The sequence below is a fragment of the Nannobrachium achirus genome (genome assembly GCF_963921795.1).
Source record: "Nannobrachium achirus genome assembly, chromosome: 19".
Taxonomy (NCBI): domain Eukaryota; kingdom Metazoa; phylum Chordata; class Actinopteri; order Myctophiformes; family Myctophidae; genus Nannobrachium; species Nannobrachium achirus.
Window position 1 is genome coordinate 44,187,223 of NC_137826.1, and position 16,417 is coordinate 44,203,639.

Below are 16,417 nucleotides of genomic sequence, written 5' to 3' on the forward strand. Positions count from 1 at the left end.
TTAATGTATTGCCGTTACTGTACAGAAAGTACTACTTTCAGTACAGTAACTACAATAAATTAATTTGATTGGGTAATTTAACATGGGGGTACATGACATCATTAAAAAAATTGGCTAATTTGATAGCCATAATTAGCTGTTTTGGCCATGTCATGCCCACTTTAAGTGGAGTCTCAAGTGCAATATTTGACTACATTGAGATGTTGTGGAGTAAAAGTGAAACTATTGAAAATTGGAAATACTCTGGTAAAGTAAATGTACCTCACATTTGTACTTAAGTACAGTACTTGAGTAAATGCACTTAGTTACTTTCCACCACTGTCCACAGAGAAAGGAAATGTGGGTCTGTCTGGCGCTCTTAGAACGGCAAAATCATGAATCAGGTTTAAGGGCCGTCTGCACTAAGAATGATAACTACTACAGTATTATATAGAGCAGTGGTTCTCAACCTTTTCAGGCTGCAACGCCCAAAATAATCATATTTTAACTGGGGACCCCCCCACCCTGACGAGCACTAAGAGTTGGGGAGTTACATTTTGTATAACACGGTTTTATTGTGAAAATAGCAGATCTACATGCTATTTTCACAATTTCTACCTCTAATATTTGACAATTTGGTCAATGTTTAATTGGACATTTTAGAGGTATTAATAATTTGGGGACCCCACTGGGGGTCCCGGCCAAGCCCCCAGAACCCAGGGCCAGAGTTAAAGCAAAAGGACATGTGGCCAAAGCTGAAACTGCACTGAGCACTTGCACTGAAATGAATAGCTGGGGGCGGGGCTATCCGTTGTCTATTATATATACAGTATATACTCTGGTCCCGGCCCACAGGTTGAGAACCACTGACTGGTATAGAGATGATGTTGAGAGAATCCACACTGATGAACCATAATGTTCTGTAAATATGAATGATGACTGTGAACTGGAGTGCAGAGTTGATCGTGACATTTGGATGGATTTTGATTACTCTGAAAATGTTCCAAAACGATATAATTCACCACTTTCGATGTCATTACAGTTGAGATATATGGACTCGGCCATCCACTTGAGTTAGAACGATTTTCCAGATGAAATATTCATAGCTATTGTTATAGTTATTTATTCTTCCCAAATGCCAAATTATAGAACTGGAGGTCACGGATATAAAGCAATCAAATAGTTTTATTGTTGAAACCTCCAAAAAATTATGATGATGACGTGCCAAAAACAACTAGATTGCCTTGTATCTGATGTGTGCTTCATTGTTGCACTTTAGTTTGGACTAAAACCTCTGAAGTTTCTCCACTCATATTTTGCTCTGGCACAGGGAGGGAGGGAGAGAGAGACAGAGAGAGAGAGAGAGAGAGAGAGAGAGAGAGAGAGAGAGAGAGAGAGAGAGAGAGAGAGAGAGAGAGCATGGGTGTCACATCAAATTCTGGGCCCTGGGATTCGCTGCGTTATTTTGTTATTTTATATTGAAAAATAGCAGATAGATCTGCTATTTTTATTTTATTTTTTATCTTGAAGATTTGTGCAAGTCTTTGTATTGAAGGTTTTTTGAAAAACCTATGTTTCAGTGGTGCTCACACGTTTTCGTGTGAAGGACCCCCAAAATTATATGTATTTAGTTCCAGGGACCCCCCAGAAGCAAAACTGAGTTAAAAATGTTCGCTTAAAAAATACATATATTCAAAGATTTGCACACATTTTCACGACTTTTAAAAAATAGCAGATCTACAAGCTTGTATATCTGCTATTCTTCAATAGCTAAAGTATGAAATAATTTCAGGGCCCTCCACCTTGGGCCCTAGTAACTCAGTCCCACTTTCCCCCCTCTTGTGAGTGACGCCCCTGGAGAGAGAGAGAGAGAGAGAGAGAGAGAGAGAGAGAGAGAGAGAGAGAGAGAGAGAGAGAGAGAGAGAGAGAGAGGATGATGAATGTGAAGCAGAGCAGTTGGTCAGATCTGAGCAGCAGTGTTCATATGTCTCCCAGACCATGCTCTTAGCCAGTAATCCCTCACACACTGTCTCAATATTGGAGGACCTTGCTACAGCGGCTATAATGCAAAAAACAACAACCCATTGTCCGCGTGTTGTAATGATGCAGAGCAGACTCGGGTCTGGACAGTCCTTAGCCTCGGCCCATTAACATGACATATGTACATCAGAATTAGAACCATTAACATGACATATGTACATCAGAATTAGAACCACGTTGTTTTGCCAAGCACAATAAAAGGTTCATGAGTTGGTCTTACAGTAGCCACAGTTGGCTTAACTGTAGTATACTGTATATAGACACACAGTATTATGGTAAATGGACAAACGGACCTCACAATTAGCAAAATAGGATACGTCCTATAACATAATGTTGTTGTATAATGAACCAGTAAGACACCTAAGGGCGAAAAGCGAGGTCGCGCCATGTCTTGGCCATCTGGCCAGTGATGTATATCGGACCAGTTACCCATAATATGGAGACCCCAGGTACCCATAGATATTCACAGATATGGGCTTAATATTGATGACATCAGGGATCTCCATATATGAGCATAAAATGGATTTGGTTCCCCTGGCATCACAGGGATCTCCATATATGGGCATAAAAGAGATTTGGTTCCCCTGACAGTGATGTTAGAGCTGAGAGTCAGCGTGATGTCAGAGCGGCAAACCCCCAAAAAAACGGACACGGACATGATGTGCCGTTTCTCATAGTAAACTGCGACCTTTGTTCACAAAAAATGTATACGTCATGTCAAATACATGTCAGGTACCGGTAGTTTGCTGTTAACCAAGGCATTACTTTATGCTTTATGAATTATTTAAAATATGTATATTTTTCATAATGACATTCCTAAAACAGGGACATCAAGGTTAAGTTGAACTCTCGCTCTCTCTCCCTCTGCCTCTCACAGTTTCCACAGTCATGTCCTCATCTCCATTATCACCGCACAGACGCACTGTCCGTTCCATGGCTCTTTGTCCTGCAACTTTCCCCAAAATGTCACTTCAAATTGGCCATTCAGGGCCGAACTCTCGCTCGATTCAATGAGGCACTTTGTGCCGCGGTGCGGCGGTCACCAACGGAAACAAAACCATCAACAACGGCGGGGACATCCGAGGGTTGGAGAAACGGGGGGAGGGGGTATTTGGGCGGTAGGGGTTGGGTCCCATTAGCAAGGCATCGTCCCACGCCCATGGCAGTCGCGCGTCCCATCAGACACTCGGCGCCTTGATAGCAACACCTCCGTGTCTCATATCTGAAACGTTGCCTCAGAGCAACCAACGCTGTGCCAGCTGCAGGCCCATGACCTCACCAAGAAAGACGTCAAGTTTCCACCAGTAGAGACACGCACACACACACACGCACGCACACACACACACACACGCACGCACGCACGCACGCACGCACGCACGCACGCACGCACGCACGCACGCACGCACGCACGCACGCACGCACACACACACACACACACACACACACACACACACACACACACACACACACACACACACACACACACACACACACACACACACACACACACACACACACACACACACACACACTCTACACAACAAAACACAGGCCTCTTTGTTGCCGTCCCCTTGCGGTTAGGGGTCCTATAGGTCTCAGTGGATGGAGGTGTGAATGAATGAGTGGGTGAACACAGCGAGATGAATGAAGGGAAACTCACCACACGCACGCACGTGCACACGCGCACACACATGCACGTGCGCGCGCACACACACTCACTCACTACACCCTTTCGTCTCTCAAGTGGGCCCGGTGTGTGCCGTGATGCCGTAATCCTCGTTCTTCATAAAGTTGGCCTTCTTTACTACTTAATGGTAAATACCATGGTGACCGGCCACATGGCGCACACGTATTATGCCCACAAAGTGTTCAGACAACAGTAATGCTCTCTCTCCTCGGCGAGGGACCGCAATGGATCCAGCATACCGAGCAGACTTACAGTAAATCACACCGGCGTACAGTGTAATGCATTCAAGGGAAAAATGACCTGCAGTGGGTTTTTTTATGGGCTTGAGGATTGTATTACCTAGATCCACCAAATCACTTTATTCAGCTGCTTCTTAAATGGAAGCAATAAATTGCGCGCGCCGCCGTTTGATAGGCACGCACTGGAAGACCACTAAGAAAGATAACCAGGTACTACTGTACACAGTACATCTTTATTACTGTGGATCTATAGCAGACATTTTTGTTTTCCGATTAAAAGCGAAATCGACTTGAGCCAATTACTTGTAATCTTAGAAGAAGATAAGTGCTATCAAAGTTTCCCAAGGAGTTTGTGAGTTGATTTGGCAGTAATGTGAGGTGACTTTATCTTTATTCTAGTAGTTGGAATGCAGCTTCGGTCCTAATATGTCTTGGCCTGCCAAGACATATTATGTGTAAACTGTAGATATACCGTAATAAGGTTTGTTTTGGAGGACAGAAGGCAGGTTCTTTCCACGAACCCACAACACAACCTGGCGTGTTGTGATTTTTATTTTTTTACCTTTTCAAAAAGTAAAAATAACATTTGACTTAATGACAAGCCCAAAATAAGGACACCAGGGTTAACGTGGTTAAGTCACATTAAGAAGATTAAAGTAAATGGCATTTCATTTTGTACTTTCCACTGAAACAAAGATCCGGCTCCAGCAATAATGGAGAGTTTCAAACACACTAGCTGTGCACTGGAAAAGCTTTCTTGCAAACAATGATGTATCGTGTTCAGATCGACTTGCCCCCTCGGGTATGATGACATGGATATTTATCTGTTTTCTCGTATTGTCTTTCAGGTCAGGATCAGGTGAGAGAGTGTGGTCGCCAACAGTTAGCGAAGATGGCAAGACAAGCCCATACACAGAGCCAGACTCTCAGGTAAGCACTGTTTACTCCAGGTGATCCTGTTTACTCCATGTGATCCTGTTTACTCCAGATGATCCTATGTATTCTCCAGTGTCAAGTTCACATACAGTACAGCAGAGAGAAACGTACACTGACGGCAAAGCTCTGTACATTCACGGCTGAATCTGAGCTGTGCCCGACAGTCCTCTGGCTTGCTCAGACTGCAAAACAGTGAGATGCTATTGGCCGGGTTTCCTAAAGCGATTTTAGCCCTTCGTAGCTCACGCACGGTCGTAGAGACCGAGCCCTGACCGTCATGTTCCCGGGTTTACATGGGTTCGGGCAGAGCGACTTATTTAGCACCCTACAACTACACCAACATTCAGATTTCACAAACAAAGTGCTTAATAAAGTCTCACACATGTTTGAATACGATACGGCATTCTATAATTACCCGTATCATCTGTGTTCTTTAATAAGAAGACTTTTTATCTGATCATTTTCTGTGTTTCCTTGTATTTCCTGGTGTTCCCCATGCACACCAACCCCCATCTATGGACACTGAGATGTGGGTGTGGCCTTGCAAAAATAGTCTCTCTCTACAACCATGCGTGAGCTACGAAGGGCTAAAATCGAACAATATTTGTTGTATTGGTTTGACCCAACCAGTTAACCATAATAGTTCAGGTTAATGATAGCCCCACATCAGTTTAGTTTTTCTTTTCCAAAAAGATACGCTCATTTTACCCACATTTAGCTTGGTTTTGAGTTAAGTGTGGTTGAAAGGTTCATAGATGTTTCTACGCTTGGTTGGGAAATACAGTCCAGTGTTAAGTATGCAGCACACAGGGTTGCGGTACATCGATCCAAGAGTTGGTTTGCTGCATGATGGTGTAGACATGATTTATGCAAGACTCGATTTAGACTTGCATTTAATACTTCCGACTGTTACTACCTACTGTATTACTGCTGCTGCCTGCTACACTGTCCAAAAGAAAAAGATACTTGACTCGAAGAGCATTATTACACTGGACTTGATTTAGGCCAGCATTTTTCTTCTACTATAAACTCCTGCTACTAACCACACTGGCCAAAGAAAAGATTATTTGACATTTGTTGGGGTGAAACTGATGGCAGTGTAATATATCCTTTGTATGATTTACATTGGATTTTAGACAAACTATTTAGACTAGCATCTACAGCTTTCAAATATGATCCACTGCTGCATAACACATTAATCGGCTTATTTGGAATTCATAGCTGCTAACTCAGCAGTGCAGCTTAAACTGAAAACTAAAAATTGTTGAGTAAAATCGTTATGGTTGACTGAAATAAAAACAGAAATAAACTAACTGAAATTCTATTGTGTGCAATAGTAATACAAATGTTGTGTTTAGTTACACAATGCCTATTCTGAACCCCTGACAAATACTGAAACTGAAACTAATAATGAAACAAATAAAAACAAAACTAAATCAAAAATGTTTAAACTATAAGAAACAAAATTTAAACTAGCAAACACACGTGTGAAACTAAATGTAACTACAATGAATGTTCTACACACTGAACAGTCATGTTGTGAGTGTGAGCTTGTTGATCAGTTATTTTCGTCAAATACATTTTATGCAGAGGGAAAAAAGTTAAGGCAAAATACTAAACAAAAGACTCCTGGGTTGCCTTCAACTAGATTCTATTTTAGACCAGCATCTACTTTACTTAGATGACTCAGTGGTAACCTGGGTGTGATATCCATGGCCTCGTGTTTATCTCGCAAAGAAGCATCCATGGCAACAAGCAAAATAATTTGCGGTTCCGCTATCGTTCACATGATTATGAATGAGATAATGCGTCCCACTGTTCGCTGTAGAGGTTTTGAAATAGTGTCTTGATTGTTCTCCAATCGTACGAGCTGCCAAACGGATATTCAAGAGCAAGATGAGCTCTTGCACTTTATCTCCTCCAGCTTTTCCCAGAGCTGGCAGGCAGACAGGCCTGTAAACAGGGAAGAGGATGCGTGCGCGTGTGTGTGTGCACGCGTGTGTACAGTACATGCACGTGTGTGTGCGGGTGCGTGTACGCCTTGAACCGACGTGTTTTATTTGTACGTGGGAGTTTCTCTTTTACATTCGCTTGTTTGGTGCTTGGGTGTCATTTTTGTTTGTGTGCTGTGTGCGCGTGCGTGCAACACCCCGCTGTGCGCCCGCATGTGCACAGAATCTGAGGGATAAAGTGTAATTGAAACAGCCACACAATGAGCATACTGTGAGTCTGTGACCCAGACATGTGACAGAAACCATTTGTCATGTATTGTTGTCCCTTTAGCTGTGGCGCGAGGCCTGCTCCCCGCATCTCAGTGCACTGAACCGTGGGCTTATTTTCATGTCGGTGGGGGGCGAATGGGGCAAACAAATGCCTGAAATGAAACCTATCCGTCATTTCACCAATGGCTGTATGATGCCATACGAGGCAGACAGTCAAGCATTGTATTACCTGCAGAAACAAACTGGTTCTTCAGACTAATGCCCTAGATAGAAGTTCTAGTCCAAATAACCATTTATTTTAATGGTTCTAGAAAGAATCCTTAAGTGGATGTTTCACTTTCAAACATTTTCATTTTATCGTCTACTCAGACTTTTGTGACAGTTTTCAAGTTACCTGATTCGGTATTTCGGTATTTAGATATTTGATACTCATTTTAACAAAACATGAAACGTGAAATATCCCTTTAACCACTTAAACGCTGTATACTTCATTGACCGACCGGTGTCTCCCAAGGCTCTATACTTGGTCTGCTCCTTTTTCCCCATCTACACCAAATGGCTTGGTTGAAAATATCAGAGCTACAAGCTCACAACGCATTGTGTTGCGACGTGTTTTGAGCTTGTAGATCTGTTATTATTGGTGAATATTCACAAATGGGATGCTAGGGTTTAAGTGGGTAGAGGTGCCTCAAAGAACCATAACGAAATTGACAAAAAGGTTTGCTAGAACCATATGAGGAATGTGAAGAACCATTCAGTAAATTAAATGGTTCTATACAGAGATGGATCTCCATAGAACCATACTGTATAGCCTTTTAAATAACCATTTAATAACTATTCTTTTTCTGCGTGTACCCACTCAGATTGAATGGAGGTGCGCATACGAATAAAAAAGAAAAGAGAAGGAAAAACGAGTTCAGCAGTTCATGAGCTACCTTTGACAATGAGATGTTCTGTCTATATTCCTTTGGTAGTTCTCATGATCAGATAATGCAGTGATATATGACTCACTGGCGTTGTACGTTATAGCATTTCATTGTAGTGTGCGGACAGAATACTTGTGGAAATGACAAACAGGCGAACTGGAATTTACGGCTTTGGATCCTCGTCCATGTTGGAGAAGCCTCTCTTGGAGTGGTTTATGGCTACTCAGTGGTGATGTAATAATCATGTACACATTGGCTGTGATACAAGGTATAAATCCATCCTGGCGATGTATGAGGTGAAAGGTCGCCATGTTTTGAGTCTCCTCTGTGTCCTGTGAGAGTCCCGGGGAGACACTGTCTGTGTGTGTCACTGACTGTCTCAGCATCAGCTCTGGTCTTGCATTGATTAACATGAGGGAAATACCAAACAATGTAAGTTTGGAACTATTCATACAAACAGAGACACGCATAATTTGCTTTGCGTGTGGGCAAAGAATGGCAAATTGCTGTATCTCATGCTATTCCTATGTGCTTTCTCTCTGCTAACCCCCCCCCCCCCCCCCCCCCCCCCCCCATTTGCTGCCTGTCTTTCTCTCTATCCATCTGCTTCTTTCTCCTCGACTCTTTTTCTTCTGTGTCATCTTGTTCGGTTCAGTTGTCTCCGTCTCTCTCGCTCGTTCACTCCCTCTCTCTGTCTGTCTGCTGCTACCCTGCCCACTCTCTGCCTCTCAGTCCATCTGCTTCTGTCTCCTCCAGGCACGTGCACACATAGACATCGAAAGGGGCTTGAGCCCCTGCCCTTTTATCAGTCTCTAAAAAGTGCCCTCTCGAGACCATGAATGCAATTTTTACCACGGTGAAAGAAATGCAAATGCCCTCTTTCCATGTCATACCTGAAGGCGGCATTCAAAGCTAGTTCAGTGTGATATATCAAGTACCCAAGATAGCCGACCACCAAGCTCGGAGGTCTGCTATTTTCGATATTTCCACTAACAGGCCCTTTTAGAAATGTCAGCCCCTGCCTCTCTCACATTCTCTGCACGTCCCAGGTCTCCTCTCCTCTTTATCCCTACGTCATCTCTCTGTCCGGTCTGAAATATCTCTTGTGGTCTCCGTGTCTCTTTTAAAGTGCAGAAGTCCCTTTGCGGTCGTCTCCTTTTGTAACATGAAACTGGACCGATGGAAACTGCAGAGTCAGGACCACCACTTTATGGTCACGCTCAGGTGGATTCCTTTTAGCATGAGACAGGAGGAAACATCCGCTCCCCCGGGGCCCATAAAAGACCAAAGTTCTTTCTTTCTTTCTTTTGTCTCTCTCTCTCTCTCTCTCTCTCTCTCTCTCTCTCTGTCTCTCTCTCTCTTTCTTGCTCTCTCTCTCCTGCTGTATTGGGATATGCTTGTAGGAAAACACCGCCACACAACAATACTGATTGTTCCCGGGACACACTAGAGACAATGCACACTTTGGGAGGTCTGCATGGCTGCTGAATCGAACCAGAGTTTGAACTGTGTGACTCTGCGTTGGCCTTCAGTCACACAGATATGAATGAGCAGTCTGGTGGGGGGAGCAATACAAAAGATGCTCAACAACTAACAGACACAATAACCGGAGGATTTATATCATCATTTCAAAATGACGTGTGTATCAGAAGGTTTCGGGGATCACAGGAAAGTGTTTAATGACTTAAAGGAGTAGTTCACCCCCCAAATGACTTTTTTTCTATTGATTACTCACGCCATGGAGACTTGAGGAACATAATATTCTTTGTTTTTTGTGGCATTCCTAAGACAAACATTTGATTACAATAAATGTACCCCTATTGATTCTGGATGGGGACCCAAATGTATTTGGGTCTCCATCCGGAATCAATGGGGGAAAATTTAGTATAATCTCATTTTTGTCTTAGGAATGCGACAAATACAAAAAAATATTACTGAACTCAAGTCTCCATGGTTTTAGTAATAATCAATAGAAAAAAAGTCATTTTGGGGGTGAACTACTCCTTTAAACCCTATAATTACTTCACTGATCGGGGGTCCCTCTGGGGTCTATCTGAGGCTCCCTTATTCGAACCAACACTCAGAACAGCTTGGAAGTGTATTTCAGCCCAGTCCAACAACACAGAGAATCCAGAGGTAGTGTCGCAAAGTGCTTTCCCTTGCAGAAATACCGCTGACCACAACGCATAGCCGAATAAACAGCTTGAACGATTTTCCTCCTGTCAGTTGCTTCGGGTCATTGTTCATGATCTACTGTATGGGATATTTCCTCTCCTATTTGACACTTCCTCCTCCTTAAGCTCCGAATTCTTTAGCAGCACGTCGCGTTGGAAATTCCAGCGGTGCGCCTGAGAACGAGCTGCCGACCAGGAAGTGACACGTGGAGGCGGTGAGGTGTTTCCTTTCACTGAGGGAACGTGGGTGTTTCTCATAAAAGCTCGAGGACGGCTATATTTTTGGATATAGCCACCTCTGGACATTTATTTGGAGCGTCCCTTTGTTTTGTTCAGTTTTTTGGGGAAAAACCTGAAAGGAAGCAATGATGCATTTCCAACAAACTCGAGTGACACAATGAGAATAATACACGTGACTCATGGAGACAATGATGACATATCCCTTTACATAAGAAAAATGGCTTAGTCACAAATTCTTAGAACTGTTTTCTTATATCTTCACATACCGTAATCTAAAAACATGACAAATGACAAGAATGCTACAAGAATACAGTAAATGTGAGAGGTGCGTATGACTGAATCAGCGCCCACAGAAACAGAAGAGCCTCTTTCTCACTTGTCAAACAGCATTCCATGGATGTTTACTCTTCGGACCTCTGTATTGTTTTAAACGCTAAAGCCAATATCATGTGCTGTTGTTTCTTCAAACTTTTGAATTTCCTTCCCAAAGCTTCGCTGTGGTTCCTCGAGTAGTTGACGATGCCCCTGCGGCCGGGTCAACGTTAACGTTAAGTATTATTCCTTGGCGAGTGACACCAGAAAATGCTGTTCATGCGTGCTGCTGTGTTATTAAAGTAATGGCTACTGTGGCCAAGCACTTTGGCCCTGCGGAGAGGAACGGGGGCCTCAGAACGCGGAAGCTCGAGTAGATCTGGAACGCGCGTCATCGAAGGGTTCCATTCCCGAGCCTTCGTCGATTCTCAGCCCAGAAACTGGCAGCGGAGGCCCTGATTCTCCCAGCTAACATTAATAGGAGCTGACAGATCCAGTCCTTGCATGACTTACAGACTGTAATTCTTTCAGTGCTTGGAATTTGTTTGACTTGAGAAAAAGTGTTCATGATACGGATCTGTTTTATGAATGGAACAAGGGCTCTACTTTCCCTATAGCTGTCATGGGGAATCATCTGCCTTAAACGGGGAAAAAAGAAAAAGAAAAGAGGCCAGCAAGTTCACAATACATCACGATGGTATCAAGGGTATACGACCCCAGAGCTACATTATAAACACAATGTGTTACAAAGTAACATGTCAAAGAAAGTAATGGATGGAGTGACAAATGTAGATAGTCACTTAAGCTTGTTAATGTTAATGTTAAAAAGATGTGTGTGTTGCCTTATAAACACACTGCAATATAAAGTTCCAGTAATAGATTTAAATGTACACCATAAAGTACCTTGAAGGTTTCATACATTTGAACAAATACGGGATCTTTTTACACAGCTTTATTTACCCTTGTAGGTTGCTAAAACACTTTTGTCGGTCCAATACCTCTCTGTCTCCAGCCAGGAGCCTAGGCAACGCTACGCTAAGTAGAAAGACTTTTCTTTGTTTTTTTCCACATGCAGGCACTCTGAGATTATCAACTTGTGACCCCACTTATTTGGTTGTTTGTGTTCGCTAATCAGCCACTAATCCCTAGAAATGGTGGCCAAATCTGGTGTTTGGGTTTTTCCCTAACGAGTCCCTCTCTGGCTGTCAGCGTGTCGGAGGAGTGGATGCATGGGGTCACTGAGATCACTCTGCGCCGGGCTCACACAGTCTCCCCAGCCTTATGCACAGTCAACTGTCAAAAGATAGCCAGGGGCGTCACAAGGGGTAGGAAAGTTGGACTGAGTTACCAGGGCCCAAGGTGGAGGGGCCCTAATAACTTTAGCTATTGAAAAATAGCAGATATACAAGCTCACAGCGCGGCACCGAGTGCCGCGCTGCGAGCTTGTAGATCTGCTATTTTTGAAAAAGTCGTGAAAATGTGCGCAAATCTTTGAATATATGTATTTTTTTAGTGAACATTTGTAACAAAAATGTTGCTTCTGGGGAATGTTTGAGCATCACTGACATGGAAACATAGGTTTCTTGGCACACATTTTCACGATTTCTCAAAAATAGCAGATCTACAAGCTCGCAGCCGCGCTGTGAGCTTGTATATCTGCTGTTTTTCAATAGTTAACATTCATGGGGGGCCCGCAGTGAATCCTTGTACCCAGGGCCCAGAATTTGGTGTGACGCCCCTGAAGATAGCACAACAACCTCAGCTCCCTTTGTAGATAAAAAGCATATACCGGTACATTGGGAGATCATTACAGGAGCCAGGAACAGAAACGGATAGCCGGTTTATTAAAAGAAAAACCTTATGCCCAAATATCAAGGCTGTCTCAAGGCTACAGAATACTTTAATCGGCTTAATCTCCTTCACCCAAATGGGTTGATAGGTGAACTCATTAAGGAATAATAATGTCTGATCTCAGCCCCAATTCTCTCTGTCGCTCTCTCTCTCTCTCTCTCTCTCTCTCTCTCTCTCTCTCTCTCTCTCTCTCTCTCTCTCTCTCTCTCTCCCTGCTCTTGGCCACTGGGTTCATTCTCTCTGCCCCACTGACCTCCCAGAGGGTTGGCTAGATCCCGGCTACAATCAAGAATCCAGTGATGTCACTAAACCAAAGTGTTGTCAAGTGAAAGTGCTTGAAATTCACGGTTTCCCTTGAAACGCAAATTGTACACTCCATCACACGATCCTTTCCCTCGACAAAAATACATGAAAGAATTTATCAGCATAAAACTACAGGATACATAGTACATACAGTACACTTAAGTCACTTACTCGTGACATCACCGTCCCGTCCTTGATTCCTTGGCGTCTTTGATCTGGGGGCTTCTTTCTTAGATCCACTAGTGTTTTCCTGGGTGCTCTCCAGTGATCTGGACTGTCCCTCCTCCCACCGCACCAGGCTGTAGGGAGCAATAAATGGACTGGTTTGTGTTTGGTTACTGGTGCAGATCGCCATGTGAAAGCCGGCTTAATTTCTCAGGTCCGGAGGGGATTTCTACCATGCAGGGGGCGGAAAGGCCATGCAGGGGTTCTGTTTATATGTGCATGTGCATACGTGTGTGTGTGTGTGTGTGTGTGTGTGTGTGTGTGTGTGTGTGTGTGTGTGTGTGTGTGTGTTTGTGTGTGCACGTGTCCACGGGTGTGCATGTGCTTATGTGTGTGTCTGTTGAGCCAAATGTATTGTGTGTGTGTTTGAGGGTCACTTGGGCGTGCACTCGTAATTGATGCTGAGGTCTAATAAGTCCTGGGCTAAAGACATGCATATGATTTCAATTAGGTACCCTCCACCTTTCCCCTCTTATTGCCCCCACCCCTTCCCCCCTTCCCCCCGTCCCCCCCGTCCCCTGTTGCCTCCCTTCCCTGTCATCTACAAACTCCCTGACCAGACTCTTTGGTCGCGGGCTGAGGTTCTGGCAGTAATTCTAGAGTCCCAGTCCTTTATTAATACGCGTAGCTTTTTTGGCAGGTTGATGAATTGAGGACGGCCACGACTCCTGGCTAAAAGGGGGCCTCGGTTAAAAAAACAAAGAGACATGCATATTGTTCACATAGTACACACACGGGATACAGTATACACACACAGGCAAAGCAACCCAATCGCTAGACGAAAAAGGCATTGCTGTCATACGTTTCAGCAAACCATGGATCTGTTGAATCTCGACGTTTCATCGCTTGCAGGCACGCCATCTGCAGCAGACTTGAGCCCTGTGAGCCTTGCCCAAGTGAGGTGCGAGCTGAGTGAATGCCCAAGAGTGAATGCCCACGAAGAGTGAATGCCCAAGAAGAGTGAATGCCCATGAAGAGTGAATGCCTACGAAGAGTGAATGCCCACGAAGAGTGAATGCCTACGAAGAGTGAATGCCCAAGAAGAGTGAATGCCTACGAAGAGTGAATGCCCAAGAAGAGTGAATGCCTACGAAGAGTGAATGCCCAAGAAGAGTGAATGCCCAAGAAGAGTGAATGCCCATGAAGAGTGAATGCCTACGAAGAGTGAATGCCCAAGAAGAGTGAATGCCTACGAAGAGTGAATGCCTACGAAGAGTGAATGCCTACGAAGAGTGAATGCCTACGAAGAGTGAATGCCTACGAAGAGTGAATGCCCATGAAGAGTGAATGCCTACGAAGAGTGAATGCCCAAGAAGAGTGAATGCCCATGAAGAGTGAATGCCTACGAAGAGTGAATGCCCACGAAGAGTGAATGCCCGTGCAGAACGGTGCGAAGCCAGCTGCTGCTGAATCGGTGCCATTCAGTTTGTATGCTGATAGCTGATGCCATAGGAATCAGTTATAATCTACTTCAAACTTTTACTTTGTACTATAATATGGCCCCACGCCTTCGGGACTGTTTATCACAGTACATTTGCACATACGTGAAATTTGTTCTCTGCATTTTACCCATCCTATAACAACTAGGAGCAGTGAGCAGCCATATACGGCGCTCGGGGAGCAATTATGGGTTAAGGTCTTGCTCAGGGACGCATTGACACATTGCTGCCTGACCGGGAATCGAACCAGGGACAACCAGGGGAACTGGTTCCCCAGGCAGGCTCCCTAACCACTCAGCTATGGTCACCCAGACTTGTAAATGTAGGATTGGCCCGCATCTGGAAATGTTGATATGCAATTGTTTTTTTTGTTTTTTTTCGGTAAAAAAACTAAACAAAACACAAACATGAACATTCAATAGATCTTGTTGTGATTTGTAGAAACGGTCCGCGCCAACGTTTTCTCTGGCGACCAGGATTGGGCAAACACAGCAGATACCCCAACACAAACTTGTTTTCTTTCTCCTACGTCTTTCTTTCTGTGAACAGACATACACGCACTGAGCCATGCTTTGCTACATCTTCATAACACAGGTCGGTGAAATGTGACGGCTCTCTGAATTTACAAGCACACAGAGCTGCTTCTCGTAAACAAGTCGCCGTCCTGTCAGCGTGTTCTGTCCTTCGTCCGCTGCAAGTGTGCAGGGACGTGCAGAGAATGTTAGAGAAGCAGGGGCTGACATTTCTAAAAGGGCCTTTTGGTGGAAATATCGAAAATAGCAGACCTCCAAGCTCACAACGTGTCGCGCTGCGACACGTTGTGAGCTTGGAGGTCGGCTATTTTCAGTACTTGATACCACACAAGTCAATACTGGAGAAGTGGCGTAACGGCATGGACTTCTACACAGAGAGGGCCATTCTTTCAACATAAGATGCTGCATTCAAGTTCAGGAGAGTTTGGACAAGACGATTCTCTTGAATGCTGCCTTCAGGTATGACATGGACAGAGGGCATTTGCATTTCTTTCACAATGGCAAAAACTGCATTCATGGTCTGGAGAGGGCACTTTTTACAGACTGATAAAAGGGTAGGGGCTCCAGCCCTCTTTGATGTCTATGTGTGCACGTGCCTGGCTCCAAGTGCGTCTCCATCAGAGCCAGGCGGTGCGGAGCGGCCCCTTCGAGATTCAAGAGTGAAAAATGTAATGCGAGAGATGAAGAGAGATTAGGATATGGCTGTGTGTATATCATGTGTAGTCCCACGTGTAGTCTTTTTGTTTATGGAGAGATTGGAGACGTTTCAAGCCACTTCTCCCCACTCACGACACGTTTACAATGTTTTGACTACGCGGGGAGAGCAAGATAAGGTAACTATAGGTGATTTATAAGGTGATAAGGTCTGACTTGTGGAACGTTTGAACGTGACCGCCACCCCAAGGTGTGGCCCCCACTAAAAACCTGTGTCCTCTCAAGCCTCGGAGACATGGCAGAATCAATCTCTTTAACGGGACAGAGGGGCTTACGGCTGATTTCTCTAATGAAAATATAGGCGGCCACCATACTTTTAAGAGCAACTTGAAAGCACTTACGGGCCCTCAATGTTACCAAACTGGCATTTTTATAAGCTGAGCTCCAGATGTGCTGCCATATAAATCTGCCATCCGCTCACAGCAAACATCTATTTGCAGCAGACGGTGCGAGCGAGGAGCCCGGAGAAGCGCATGTTGGAAGGAAAGCCAGCCAAACAGAAACATTCACACCAAACCACATGTTGGTGCTGGCACTGTAATTGGGAGTAAAGGGACTCCTGGATTGGCTACTAACTAACTTTGCACTCTGTGACAC

At 44.3% G+C, this 16,417-nt stretch overlaps 1 protein-coding gene across 1 annotated transcript in view; it reads left to right on the forward strand.

Annotated features, from left to right (window-relative positions):
• pdlim4 (PDZ and LIM domain 4) overlaps positions 1-16,417 on the forward strand; it is a 78,149-nt gene that overhangs the window by 34,135 nt on the left and 27,597 nt on the right. The window contains exon 3 of the mRNA XM_080748521.1: positions 4,794-4,875. Coding sequence (XP_080604647.1) covers positions 4,794-4,875 — 82 coding nt within the window. The remainder of the gene's footprint in view (positions 1-4,793; positions 4,876-16,417) is intronic.